This window comes from Taeniopygia guttata, chromosome Z (assembly GCF_048771995.1).
Source record: "Taeniopygia guttata chromosome Z, bTaeGut7.mat, whole genome shotgun sequence".
NCBI classification, from domain to species: domain Eukaryota; kingdom Metazoa; phylum Chordata; class Aves; order Passeriformes; family Estrildidae; genus Taeniopygia; species Taeniopygia guttata.
The window spans coordinates 637,106-650,613 of record NC_133063.1 but is presented as its reverse complement, the minus strand read 5'-3'; the positions used below and the strand labels follow the sequence as shown (position 1 = coordinate 650,613).

At 35.4% G+C, this 13,508-nt stretch overlaps 1 protein-coding gene across 6 annotated transcripts in view; it reads left to right on the top strand.

Annotated features, from left to right (window-relative positions):
• The window catches only part of LOC140681695 (leucine zipper protein 2-like), a 213,399-nt gene extending 203,195 nt beyond the window's left edge, over positions 1-10,204 (top strand). For 3 of the 6 annotated variants that reach the window (XR_012052766.1, XR_012052764.1, XR_012052765.1), the window contains one exon: positions 3,541-10,204. Coding sequence is in view for 1 of the 6 variants with exons in the window: in XM_072921770.1 (XP_072777871.1) it covers positions 3,541-3,633; positions 9,960-9,971 (105 nt within the window). In the remaining 5 variants the exon portion in view is untranslated. The remainder of the gene's footprint in view (positions 1-3,540) is intronic. The other 3 variants (XR_012052763.1, XR_012052762.1, XM_072921770.1) reach the window with 2 other exon arrangements.
• Positions 10,205-13,508: the final 3,304 nt, after the last annotated feature.

The following is a 13,508-nucleotide window of genomic DNA, read 5'->3' as shown; positions in this document are numbered from 1 at the left end:
TAGTAATATATTTATCTTTTGACTTTCGTAGGTGATGTGTTTGTTCCATGTTCTGTTAAAAAAATATGTGCATGTGAGCAATGACAGTAAGGCAGAATTTATGTGTCTTTGTGTGTCTTTGTAGTTGCACATTAGTAATCCCATTCTCTTTAATATTAGCAATTTTTTCTATGGATGTTCTGTGTAAATGAACACAGAAAATGTGCAGAGGAGCTAATGGATCATTTAAAGTGGTTTCCAAAATAGAGTGTAATTTTGAAAGCACTCCCGAGGGAATTTTGCTACCCAAGGATATATTGAAGATTTATTTGAAAATTATTAATGCATGTATGCTTTATAAAATATGTATTATTAATCTTACATAGTTTGCCTTGATATGTGTATAGGCAGCCAAGTGGGAAACATTAGAGAAAGTTAAAATTCTTTTATGTTAAAACAGTTAAGATCCTTTTCTTTGATTTGACCAAAGATGTTGTTTGGAAAATATTCATAAAGAAAATATTCATGGGGCATTTTGGCCATTATTAGGAGTTTTCTAGTAACTTGATTAAACATATTGCATTAAATCATAAGGCATAAGAATTGAGGAATGAACTAGTGATTAATTCCAAGCTGTTTAAGTTCAATTTAGCCCTGAGCAATTTAAAAAACTACTTACTACCTTACACCTGGAATCTCATCCAAAATGGTTAATCTCCCCCCTTTTCTACATTTATTATTTTATGCTAAAACAACAATAGATAAAATGCAAAATAAAAAATAGTAAATTAAACATCATTTAGTCTGAAGGAATGTGCTCTCATATGGAAAAGCAGACATTCATTTACCACAAAAAACTTCTAACATCAAGTGTATTTTGGTTCAAATCCTTGAAAGTTATTTGGATGGTTCTCAGATTGAATGTTTGAAGCAGTGCAGTAATAGAATTAATTACTATTAAATATTTAATCATTGCATATTTCAAGGTAATTTATTAATTGTTTTTAAGTCCTTCTTTCTCGTATCTATTGAAAGACAATAGTCCGTGTCTCTGTTGGTGGAACTGTTGTCATGTTATTATATTGTTAGGTAATTTTTTATAAGTGCAACTGTTTAGAAGGGACTTAAAGAGGCAAGTAGAGGGTTTTTTTAAATAAGTTTCCTCTTCGATTTCCATCAGTAAATTTTAAATCAGTAAAATTTCCATACTTAAATCAATAAAAATTTCCATACTTCAATCAATAAAAAAGCCCCCTTTAAAGCAGAATTGTGGAAGAAAAGTCAAAGCCTCAAAAGGACAAGCACTTCTCCAAGTGACCCCATTTATGGAATTCAGGTCATGATTCAGAAGGGTTCCAGCTTCACCAAGCTGGTCTTCCTAGGTTCTGTACCTCATCCAGGGTTGAGCATCTTTGACTTTGTCTTCCTGGCAATGCAGATGTTCATGTCTCTGTAACTTGAACAGCTGTTTCATTCATTTGGGAAGACTGTAACTGCCTATAAAGTGCTGGTGTGTATTATTACTGCTCTGAGTGTAAGTAATATTATACAGTGTTCACTGTCCCATGGTTAATTGCTTTTTCCTTTATGATAGCTGTAGAAAATGAAGAGTGTTGTTGAATGAAGGTGTTTATTTGGTGGTTTCAGTTTCTTAAGTATTATAACATCAAACTCCCACACACAACTGAAGATGCCAAGTGTCTTAATAGTTATAGAAAAGTAAATTCCTCTCCCTACAGTGAAGGTTGAAGGGTGCCTCTTTAAGACTTCAGAAGTGGTGGAAAAATTAGGCAGAAGGTGTAATTGTAAGTAATTGGAGATGATGGTTGTGTGCTAGATGAAGGGATGCAATGTCCATTAATTAGAAAATGGGGGGAATGAAGCATTCACTGCTCCCAGGTTTGGCTGGTGTCTGAGCAGTGCAGCTCTGGTAAGTGATTTTAATAGTTGGTTACAGAATCTGATCTTACTGGCTAAGGCAATACTATAGAAATTGAAAAACCCCACAAAATCTTGTCTTTTGTTTCGGGAGAGAGAAAAGAAGAGTTCTAGTATGTATTAATGGACTTCAATTTTTTTGAAGATTAAACAGTAGACAATTGGAAATTTTCCCATTTTCCAATTTCTTAGAAATAGGAAATGCTTTAAACACCTGAAAATGTGACACTTGGAATCAGTATTTTAATTCACCTAAAATCTCAAACTTCCCCTTATTCTGTAGAAACGAGTACAACACACTGAGAAATTGTGTATCATTTGCTAAGGTACAATCTTAAGCAAGAATCAAACTCTGAAATAAGAAGTATTGTACATACTATACTATACATAAGAAGTACTATACATAGGCATTTATTCTCCTCAGTCAGTAGGGCTTAAAGCTGTCTGGTTTTGCTGGCATCTCATGGGATTTCACTATGTCAGGTAGTCAAGAAATCAAGTGAACACAGGTTTTATAATTTATTGAACATACACTTCTTTTATTCAATGGGAAGAAATTTAGATTTGAAGAACTGTAATTTCTTTCAGTCCAAACAGATTGCTCACTCAATACAGGTATTAATTGGCATTTATTAAACAAAACAATTATTTATATTGATCTTTTAAATTTGTATATCTCCACATTACTTCCTCCCGTAGTCAGTTGCTCTATAAAACTAACAAATCCTCATCGGAGAGCTGTTAATCAGAGATTGAACTATCTGAACTATTTTATTTCAACCATGAACTGAACTGTTTTTCATGGTTCAAGTTAAATTGTAAATAGTGACCTGCTTAGTTTGGTTTGTCCTGTTCATAATTTCGGATCATCGTTTATATTACTTAGCAATTCAATGCAGTATAAGTTGCATGAGAAAGGTTTCAAAACTGGTGTCTGAAGTTTTGACTTCCCTTTACAGAAAAGTTATTCCTGTCATCACCCCCCTGAAGAGTTTCAATTTGTCTTGCAGACAATTTGATGCTTTCAGGATAGTTTCAGTGCATGTTCTCCTTTTTTTGTCCTTTTGAATCTTAAAAGTTTCAGGAAATACAGAAAATAATGCTTAAAACAAGCAGCAATTCAGTGGAAGGAAGTTCACTGCTTATAAAATGATATTTGATTGCCTTCCCCGTGCAGCAGCCTATTTTGTGCGTAAGGAGAGAAAGGCGTGAAAAGGAAAATGTTTTGCCAGCTTGCAGCTTGGGAGGTGCCAGCAGAGAGGCTGTGGACGGCTAAAGGAAGCTAAAGCAGTTCACAAACACGTCAACTCACAGCCTCAGTCTTTCCCAGAATCCACAAGAGTCACAGGAATATGTGTTCTGAAAATGCTTTTTTCCCCTCCTTCGGCATTTAGATAGAATATCTTGATAATGTATATGGAAGTAATCGTTTACAAGGGAGTGCTGTAACAAGAACTGTATCAAATTTGCTGAAAATGCAGTATATGAAGTAGTTAACAGTTTGCAGTGTATGACCTCTCGGTTTTTCATTGTTATCCTGAATTTCCACATGTGACTTACTTGATATTTTATCTCAATTATATAAATGTTTTTAAATTATTATTTTATATTTTTATTTTTCAGGTCTGGCAAAATGTCTCAGCAGAGAAAGAGAATTTTCATGTGGCCTTGAAAAAGGAAGAAAATCAAAGCACCCAGGAGTGTGATTCTCAAGATGTAAGATTAACTCACCTGAAAAACAAGGCCTAATCTAAGCTGTATGAAAACATGAATGCTGTAGGCAACTGTCAATGAGACTTTTCCTGTTCAAGATGGTAGACATATTTTATAAGCCTGCTATGTTCTGTATTAAAGTGCTGAGGAGCAAATGCTCTTTGCTGTCAATCTGTGCATATATATTATCAAGGATTTTTTTTTAAAAACTGACTAATAGAACTGGTAAAGCTGTTGCAGGAAGAGCAGTGGTGGAAAGTGGTGTCATTTGATGTTTAACCATTTCAAAAATGCATTTGTTACTGGTTGAAGTGTTGCCTACATTATAGTGAGATGAAAAACCCTTGTTTACATATCATTATATTTATTAATGATTTATTTACTTCTAATAATTAGGCAGAGCCTTCACAGCTGCTTTGTTTAACAAAGCAAAGCCTTTGGGGAGATGTAAGACATGACAGCATAATAGATGAAATGATGGGATATTGTTCACTGCCAGCCTAGAAAAACTGTAAGCTGTGTTTTTCTTAGGACAGGTCTGACAGAAAGCTAAATCTGGTGCTTTTACTGAGACAATACACTCAGTAAAACAGCGTGGTATGAGCTCTTAACAGAAATCTCAAATACATGTATTGTGGCTGAAATGATAAAGATACAAATAGAACAGGGAAAAAAACAGAGAAAATGAGCGAGACAGATTTTGTTGTGAGAGTCTGCTCTGACTGTTGAGGATTTTCTGCTCAATTGTTCAAAAAGTATAGTGCTACTCTAATTTGCAGGTGAAATATATATATATCAAATATTCTATATATATTGAAAATATTGTTATATCTTGAGATAAAACAAAATCTGACAGAGGTAAATGAGTAGCTTGCTGTTAGTGATCATCACAGTGTGAAGAAAATTCTGGAAAAAAGATCTTAGATAACTCAGTATGCAATAAATTTTTAAAAAATTATACAGCATCCATTTATTGCAAAAGTGTTACAAGTTTGTTGAGTTACAAGTTACCTCCCTTCTACCATATCCTCTACAGAACAAGGAGAAATTACAAAAATCCATAAGAGTGCATACTTTGCTGTTGCACATTTCTTAATACCTAAAGGTAAAGAAAACTTCAGTTGTTAGTAAAATTTGAAGAAGGGGAAGAAAAACTTGTAAAACTGTGAAGTTGGAGTGAACTCCATTTAGATTATGACCAGAGGTTAGTTATTGCTTGGAAAAGTTGTGTAAGGCTTGATGAAATGGTAGAATACTTTCAGCAGAGACTGAAACAATTTAGGCTAAATACTTTTATCAGAAATTGTAAACAGCTCTTTTATACTGAAGTGGATACATTAAAAGAGAAAGAAAAAGAAAATAACTGGTAGTGTATTTCAAAAGTCAAACCAGTATTTAATTTCTGCATCAGGTACTGCAATGAAAGACACCTGAAAGATTCACCTTTCCATAAAATCAAGGTTTTAGTTATTGAAATGGTGGTTTAGTTATTTAGCTGGTTGTTTTTTGTCCTTCTAACAGCTCATATTTTTAACTGTTGAGTCCGTCAGCAGATGGACACACTGTCCATCTTAACATAGGCTAAAATGGCCATAAAAATAGTGCGGGTGATGACATTGGTCTAGCAACCTTTTCTTCTTCATCATCATCATCATCATCTCACATTAACATAGAGAGAAAGAAAGACACAAGGAAGAATTCAAATTATTAGCTTTGAGAACTGAAATAAAAATCTTCTTTCCACAATTAGCCTTCATATATTGGCATTAGAAATACCACTTTAAGTTCTGAAAGAACTGGAAGGAATTTATACCCAAAGGATCATAATTCTTCGGTAATTCAAAGCTGCCATTTGTACCTGTGAACACTATCACTTGGAGAAAATGCAACACTTAGGAAGAGTTTTAATTGTTTTTTTTTCATTATTTGACTGTGTGTAATTTTTTCTGAAGTTTTTACAGCTTCTTACATTCAAATGAAGGAAGATTAAGGTGGGATGGTTAAGGTTGTAATGCAGCATTTTAAAGAAAAATTAGTGAAGATGCACTAAAAACTGTGTTGCTTAGAAACCAAATATTTCAGTAATCCTTTCTCAGAACTTTACAACGATCCTTTTATTGTGTCTCTGATAAATAAAATGTGATTTCTGTTTAGAAAGAATTAAGGTAGTGAAGACTAACTAGAGAAGATCATGCAATCTTATAGATACTGAGGGAAAAAATAAAGCAAAATGGTTAGCTGCTGGTTCCAACTGGTATTGTTAAGTCTGTATAGCTAGGCATCTCTACCTTCAATTTGTGATCTTTCTGCAATGTTGTATTTATGGGGTTTATGCTTGTTCAGAGTAATAAGTGTTGTTTACATTAGAACAAATACTGAAATACAAAAAATGAAAATTTATTGACAAATGGGATACAGAGTAGAAAATTTGGAAATGAGACACTGCTGATATTTACCTGTAATGAAATTTGGCATAGGACCAGTAATAGCCAGAAGTAGGTAGAATATCCTGTGATACAGGATCTGAAATTCATCAAATCCCCCCCCCAAAAAAAATTACCTTCAGTATTGTTGTAGAAGTTTCCATTCTTTTGATTATTTGTACTTTATTGGAGGCATCTTGTCAGTACTACTTTTTCTTAGCCTTATCCAGAGATGCTTTCCTATGTCTGACTCCTGAAAGCCTCTGTGCAGAACCAGAGCTCTGAAGAGCTTTTTCCCCTGTATCCCTTCCTTTTTCTGTCTTCCCAAAAGCTTTTGGGATTTTGGCTTTTACACCATAATTTACTTAATTGCCTTTCATGTCAGATAATTCTTATGCATATAACATATCATTTTAAACCACCTACTTGGTATTGCTAAAACATCAATGAATTTATAAAATTATTCTTTGTTCTCTGTTGTCATATTAGATTTTTTTGCTTTGTCTTTATAGAATCTTCTCTGATAAATAGAAGTGGTAGTGCTTTTATTTACTGCCTTAATTTCCTGCAGTAAAAAAACACTATATGTTCATTAATCATTCAACAACAAAGGATATTCAGTATTGGAGCCAAAATTGTATACATTTCTAAGCAACTACAGCATTTTGCTTTATTTTCTTAAATCAGTTTCCGTTTCAGAGCTTTGATCAAATTGCACTCTCCAATTGTTTTCCAAAGGGCGTACGAAGAGAAAAAAAAAATTTATAACAAAATTTCAAATGTAATAAAATCCTTAAAGTAAATTTGCTTCTGTAAATGAAGACTAGGAAGAGGAAGGTCATAAGAAGTTTTTTATCTGAGTTTAACCATCCCCTTAGCACACTGATCTAAAACAGGAAAAGTGTCAGAAAAACTGCAGAGGTGTCTTCTGGGAAGGTATATGCACATTTCACATACTTCTTGTTCTGTATCTTTCTTCTAAACAGTGATTAAAGCAGCTCCCAGTACAGACCTGTAACAAATTCATGAGCAAATCTGATAAAACATGTCTTTGAGTAAACTGTGAACCTAACCTGACAACTAAGATTACTAGTTTGTCAGTTGACCTAACCACACCATTCTTTTCTCCTGTATCTGGTTTATTTTCTTCAGAATTAACTCAGTACTTTCTCCCCCATCGTGCTTTACAAACAATTTCCATATCTGCTTTTTGTGCTCTGTGAAGCCAAAAGGAGGAGTGATGGGCAGGAACACTGAAACTCCAATGTCTGGTCAACTAAATCTGTATGATGCTCTTTAGGAGCAGCAGAACTATTTTCAAACTGCAAAAACTGTTACAATACCACTTATTTGAACTTGATTTCCTGTTCACTTGTGAATTGATTATTTGACCTTAAATTGTTATGATTTTTTTGACCATAAAGCCAGTTCTGATTTGCTGAGTTGATGCAGTAGAAAATACTTATATTTACATTGTTCAGCTGTTCACAGATAAAGCTGCATGATTTAATAGCCAATGGACATGCTGAGTTCTGACTGGCTTGTTAACATTTTTTTAACAAAGATGCACCCTTAGTTTATCCACCTTTGTCATTTATACATCCAGCTGTGAAGCTCTCCAGCTTTGCAGTGTTATTTACTAGGACAATTGAATACCATAACTTCCCAAATTTTGTATACATGACCAATCAATATGCAGATTTTATAACCATAATTTCACACACAGATAATCTGTTAATTGGGCTGCATGCTAAGCTGAGGAAAGCAACACAGCAAATAGTTTTTGCTTTTTGATAGTTTCTGCCATGTCAAGCTCTCATGCTGTCCTTTTGTAATGAGTGTACCTCTCATGGGAGGGAATCTGACAGACAGAAAGAGTCACACAGACAAACATACAAAACAATCCACTGTTTAGCATAGAGGGAACTAACAACAGTAACAGAAGTTTAATATTTTGCTTTCTTTGTCTGTCACCTAAGGTTGTGAAAGGTATTCTAGTCCATTGAGTTTATATTCTGCCACTGATCTTTAGCTGAGGGACACAAAGATATATGTGTTATGTGTGTTTGCATATTTATGTGTTTATATATGCATCTAGATACAGACATATAAAAACACATCAATACACACGTGGGGGTGTATGTATGTGTATGTATTTATATAGATATGCCTGAGGTCATAGGTGTATGGGATTCAGTTTGTGTTCTGTTAAACCCAGTCCCCTGTGTGTGTTTGCACCTCGTCCACAGGAGCTGGTTACAGTCCTGGCTATTGAACTGTTGTTGTTCAAGCGGTAATTTAGTTGGTAATGATATACAATGTTTCACAGTGACAAGGAGTCAATAATGAATATGTTATGCTTTAACATCATAAAGACATCCTTAAGAAAAAGTCCCTATCTTTCTCCAACAGTGGTCCATATGGTGTGCTACTAAAAGGAAAAGATCTCTGAGTGAACAAATGTGAAATAATACAGACATAAGTCGTTATTGCTCTTTTCCTATCAAGATAGCCTTTGTTATCTGGCCTATGAAAAGAGTATGCAAGACTACTCACTCATACAGCATTGTTTTATTGTTCACTTTTATTTTCTCTAAAGCAGACCTGTTTTTTTTTTTTTTCCCTTTGCATGTCTTAAGAAGCTGACTTCTAGCTTTATTAATGCAATTAATAGTTTTTGCTTCCTATGTCCTATAAATTATGTTGGTGAAATAGGTCACCTGATTTCATGTTCTAGTAGGTACAGTTAGAGAAAATTCTGGATATGTAAATTATCATATTTAATTAGCATTATTTCTATCCTCTTCATTACACATTTTGCAATACTATTGATTGTTGGACCTATAGTATCTTTTGTCCTCAAGCCACACACCTAGAAGTCACCTAAATCTTCATTTTTTCTGAAGATAATTCAGCTTGAATTTTTTTTTCAAAATCTAGATTAAGAGTAAATAATTTAAATGGAAGTTTTGACAGGATCGCATGTATAAGGTTTTGAAGTATTACAAGACTACTAAAAATTTCTACTCTGTCATCTGACTTTTTAGTCTTTATCTAGGACATAAACCACGTTTGTTTGATGTTTTGTTTGATTTTCTGTCATAAAAGGAGTAGGTGCTTTATCAACAGACTTTGTTTTAATCAATACTGTGTTGATTATTCTCTACATTAATCCAATTTTTGCTTCTACTGTCTAGAGTGGGAAAGTATGAAAAAGAGTTCCCCACATCAAATCCATCTGCATCATCTCAGAGGCTGCCTTCAGTAGCTTAAACATGACTAAACCCCTCCCACTGTTACCTTGGAAAGAGTCTTGATGACTTTAAACTTAAAAAAAACCTTGTCATTTTCCCTCCATTTAAATGTGTCACTTTTAATAGCAAAACAAGTAGAGAAATTCCAATGTGAACTCATTTTAGAGTAATGACCAAGTATTATGAATATTTGACTGTATTTATTCTTTCAACTCCTTTTCTTATGGCATCCTTAATCCTACTCCTGAAGGGACTTGGATTTAAGTACAGTAGAATTTTCAGTGTTGAGTAAATCTCTGGTTTCATATCTGAAGATCTCCTTAGTTCAAAAATCCACTTTGTAATTACTTTTATTTATGCTGTGCAACTCTGCTTTCCCAGCTATTAAAAAGCATATTGGCAAAGAATACAACATTATTTCTTGAATAAAATGACAGCAAGTAATGCAGCAAGATTTTCTGCCTTGAGAATCATCTGACTTCTCCATTCAGTGACTTTATATTCCTATTCAGGGATTATTATACCTAAGAGATCTAGTGTATAGCCAAGAGAATAGTAATAGAGAAGTTCTAACTGTAATGCTGATTTTCTACTGTTTGTTACTATTTCCTCACCCATAAAAGACACTTGTAATTAATTTTCTGTTCCCTAGGACCACTTGTAGAAGTAAACTTCACTATTGGTGATGAGATTTAAACATGAAGAAAAAAAGCTGGATAAGTATCAAGTTGTTAGACTTGCTGTCACAAGACTATATTGTTGAAGACTTATACAGGGATGATGGGAGTCTGGGATAAGCTTAGATATGAAAACTTTGTTCCATTTCATCAAGTAGGCTTAAAAGACCCAAATTGTGTTTTTTAAGTATTTTGGTTTTTTTGGTTTTTTTTTTTTTTTTTTGAAAACTGAATATTTTTGGAAAAAAATAGGAAGTAGTTATCTCTGACATTTCTCTTTTGGTGACGTGCCTATTTCTAAGTGGTATTTGTGTTTTGATGGTTTGAGGCATTATGGGTTATTGAGTTAGGAATAATTATTTTGTTGTTGTTAATATGAATTTTTTTTGGTAGTTTGATGTATTTGGTTGTTGTTTTTTATTAGTTTTACTTTTGGGAACGTGGGTATTTCTATGGTGGATCTTTTTAGGTAGTTATTTTATTTCGGTGGTGAATCTTTTCTTTCTTCGTGGTTCCGATTTTGTTATATCGGTAATTATTTGGTGGGTTTTTTTCGTTCATTTTATAGAGTATTGGGTTCTCTTTATGCGTTAGTGTAGTGGTAGAGTTTTGGGGTTTGATTTTTTATTTTTTTTCTAAGAAACGTTCGGGGTCTGTTGTATGGTTTGGAGTATAGTAAGTTAGTTGGCTTTTTTTTTTTTTTTCTTAATGTTTTTTTGTGATTTGCTGTGTGGGTTTTGTTATGAACAAAACAGCTTGGCTGCGACACTTGGCTTGGGCTAAGTACTGACATTGAAATGTTAATTAGCTAATTGTTCCTGGGAATCACCTACCTCCCCCCACCCGCACTACCATTCTATAGGTCTTTTTAGAAATGTGTGTGTCATTTTTGTGATGTGATAAGAACCGCTAGTGAAAGAACTGTAGTGCGGGTTTTTTTGCCGGTAGTTGGTTGGCTGTGGAACCTTTCTGAATATTTTGGACGGCGTTGTTGGGAATTTGATGCTGTTTTGGCATTTTAGTTTGAGGAACTGGATTAGAACTGCAAAGTTTTAACTCTAATGAAACAAAAGGAATGCATAAATATGAAAATAGGAATATAAAACTTCAATTTTAAATATGAACGGAAAACATATAAATAAAACATGTAACATGAATAATGTTATCCATTACTATTAGGTATTATATTGTTTGATATAGGGTATTTTATATGTTTATATACATATACATGTAGATTATAAATATAAATATGCCTTTAGAAACGTATAATTAATACATGTGGATATATAAATATGACAAAATAATAGGAATCAATACAGTACATAATGCATATTTTACTGTATATGTCTTATTATGACACATTATATGTCATAGGAATTATAGCTCGAAATATAGTACCTCAAGATATTGTGATAGAATATATAAGTACTTGTGAAAATCGAAAATAGAAATAAAGAAATATCTAAATATAGTTTTAAGTAAAGGGGATTTTAATTGTCTATTTGGTAGTAGGTAGGGGTTTTATTATAAAAATGATAAATATAAATAAAATAAAATTAGAAAGTATAGAAATATATCCTAAAGACGTTAAGAGCTATATAAAATCTCAAAGGTAAGTAACTATAAGTATTAGTGGTATGTATGAAATATAATTGAAATGAAAATTTATCTATCTTGCTACCTTATTATCTATATAATATATATTTATAGATACATCAATATAAAGGAGAAATGCGCATGTGACTATAATGATGAAAAAATATATGAATATTCAAGTAGCGTTTAAAGAAAGGGATTTTTTTGCTTTTATTTGACTAGAGGCAGGGTTTTAATGGAAAAACGATGAATATACATTTTGTTTTGGTATCTATCTAAATATGGAAATAGATAATCAATGTATACAGATAAATATACAAATATAAAATGTAAATAAAAATAAGTATGAGGAAGAGATAGACTATAAATAACACCATACATCAATCTACAATAAAAATGTACATTTGAACATAAATGCGAAAAACAATGATAAATTTAGACGGAGTTTAAAGAAAGGGGTTTTTAAAAAAATTTTTACTTGCATAGAGGCAGGGGTTTATTTTAAGCCCTATAAACCTTTTAGAAATCTAAATCTAACTATAGAAATATACAAGCAATATATTAAGATATGTGTAAAAATATAAAATATAATGAAATATAATAGGAATAAATGTAAGAAATTATAAAAATACAATTATACATCAATATACGTTATAAATCCGAATGTGAATATAAATATGAAAAATATAAAAATAAAATAGCTTGAAATGCAGTTTAAAAGAGAAGGTTTTTGCTTTTGGTTCCTGTTGGGTTAGAGGCAGGGTTTTTTTTTGCTGGCGTTCTTTTCCGCGCGGGATGTTTTGGGGCATTTGCTGCAGGGCAGGTTCCGGAGGGCATCGCGCCCGTTCTTTTCTGCCGCCGGCCCCGCCCGCGGCCCCGAGGCGAGCGGCGGCCCCCGGCGGTGGCGGGCGGCAGTGCTGCCGCCCTGTGGGCAGAGGGCGGTACTGCAGCCCGCCGCCCGCGGCCGCCATCTTGGGAGTGGCTTGTCGCGGACTCGCTTGACCTTCTCGAGAGGGCGCGAAAAAGAGGACGTCGGCATTCGAGGACCCGTGTCTGTTTTTTCTACACTGCCTGAATTGTCCCCAACGCCGGCGCCCCCCGACGGGATTTTCCGCGGCGGTTCCGGTGCTGTGCACAGGGGCTGTGGGGTCAGCAGCACCGCGAGCGTGCGGGTTTTTGGCGGGGGCCGACGGGCATCGGCGTAATACGCCTCTCTCCGTCCAGGTCCCCACGGGCCGCCATCTTGCGAGTCCCTGGTGGCGGGCTCGCTTGAAAAGTGCTGCCCCCATTGTGGGCAGAGGGCGGTACTGCAGCCGCCGGTGCCGGGGCGGGAGCGCGCGGCGAGCGGCGCGCGGGGCGGTGTCTGTGAGCGCAGGGCGGGGGGCGGCGGCGGCTCGGGCGGCCCGAGCCTCAAAAACAAGCTCTGGTCAGGAAACAAGCTTGGTGCTTTGCGCGCAGAAGAGGAATTTACAGTGCGCATGCGCCTAGCGGCCATGACACTGTACGGAAAATGGAACTGTGCTGTAGGAAGGCGGCCATGATGCTGTACGGAAATTCCAGTGCGCATGCGCTTAGCGGCCATGACACCGCGCGGGAAAATAAAACTACGCATGCGCAAGGCGGCCATGACAGTGTACGGAAAATGGAACTCTGCTGTAGGGAGGCGGCCATGATGCTGTACGGAAAACCCAGTGCGCATGCGCCTAGCGGCCATGACACCGCAACGGAAACTGGTACTGCGCATGCGCAAGGCGGCCATGACACTGTACGGAAAATGGAACTGTGCTATAGGAAGGCGGCCATGATGCTGTACGGAAATTCCAGTGCGCATGCGCAGGGCGGCCATGACACTGTACGGAAAATGGAACTCTGCTGTAGGAAGGCGGCCATGATGCTGTACGGAAATTCCAGTGCGCATGCGCAAAGCG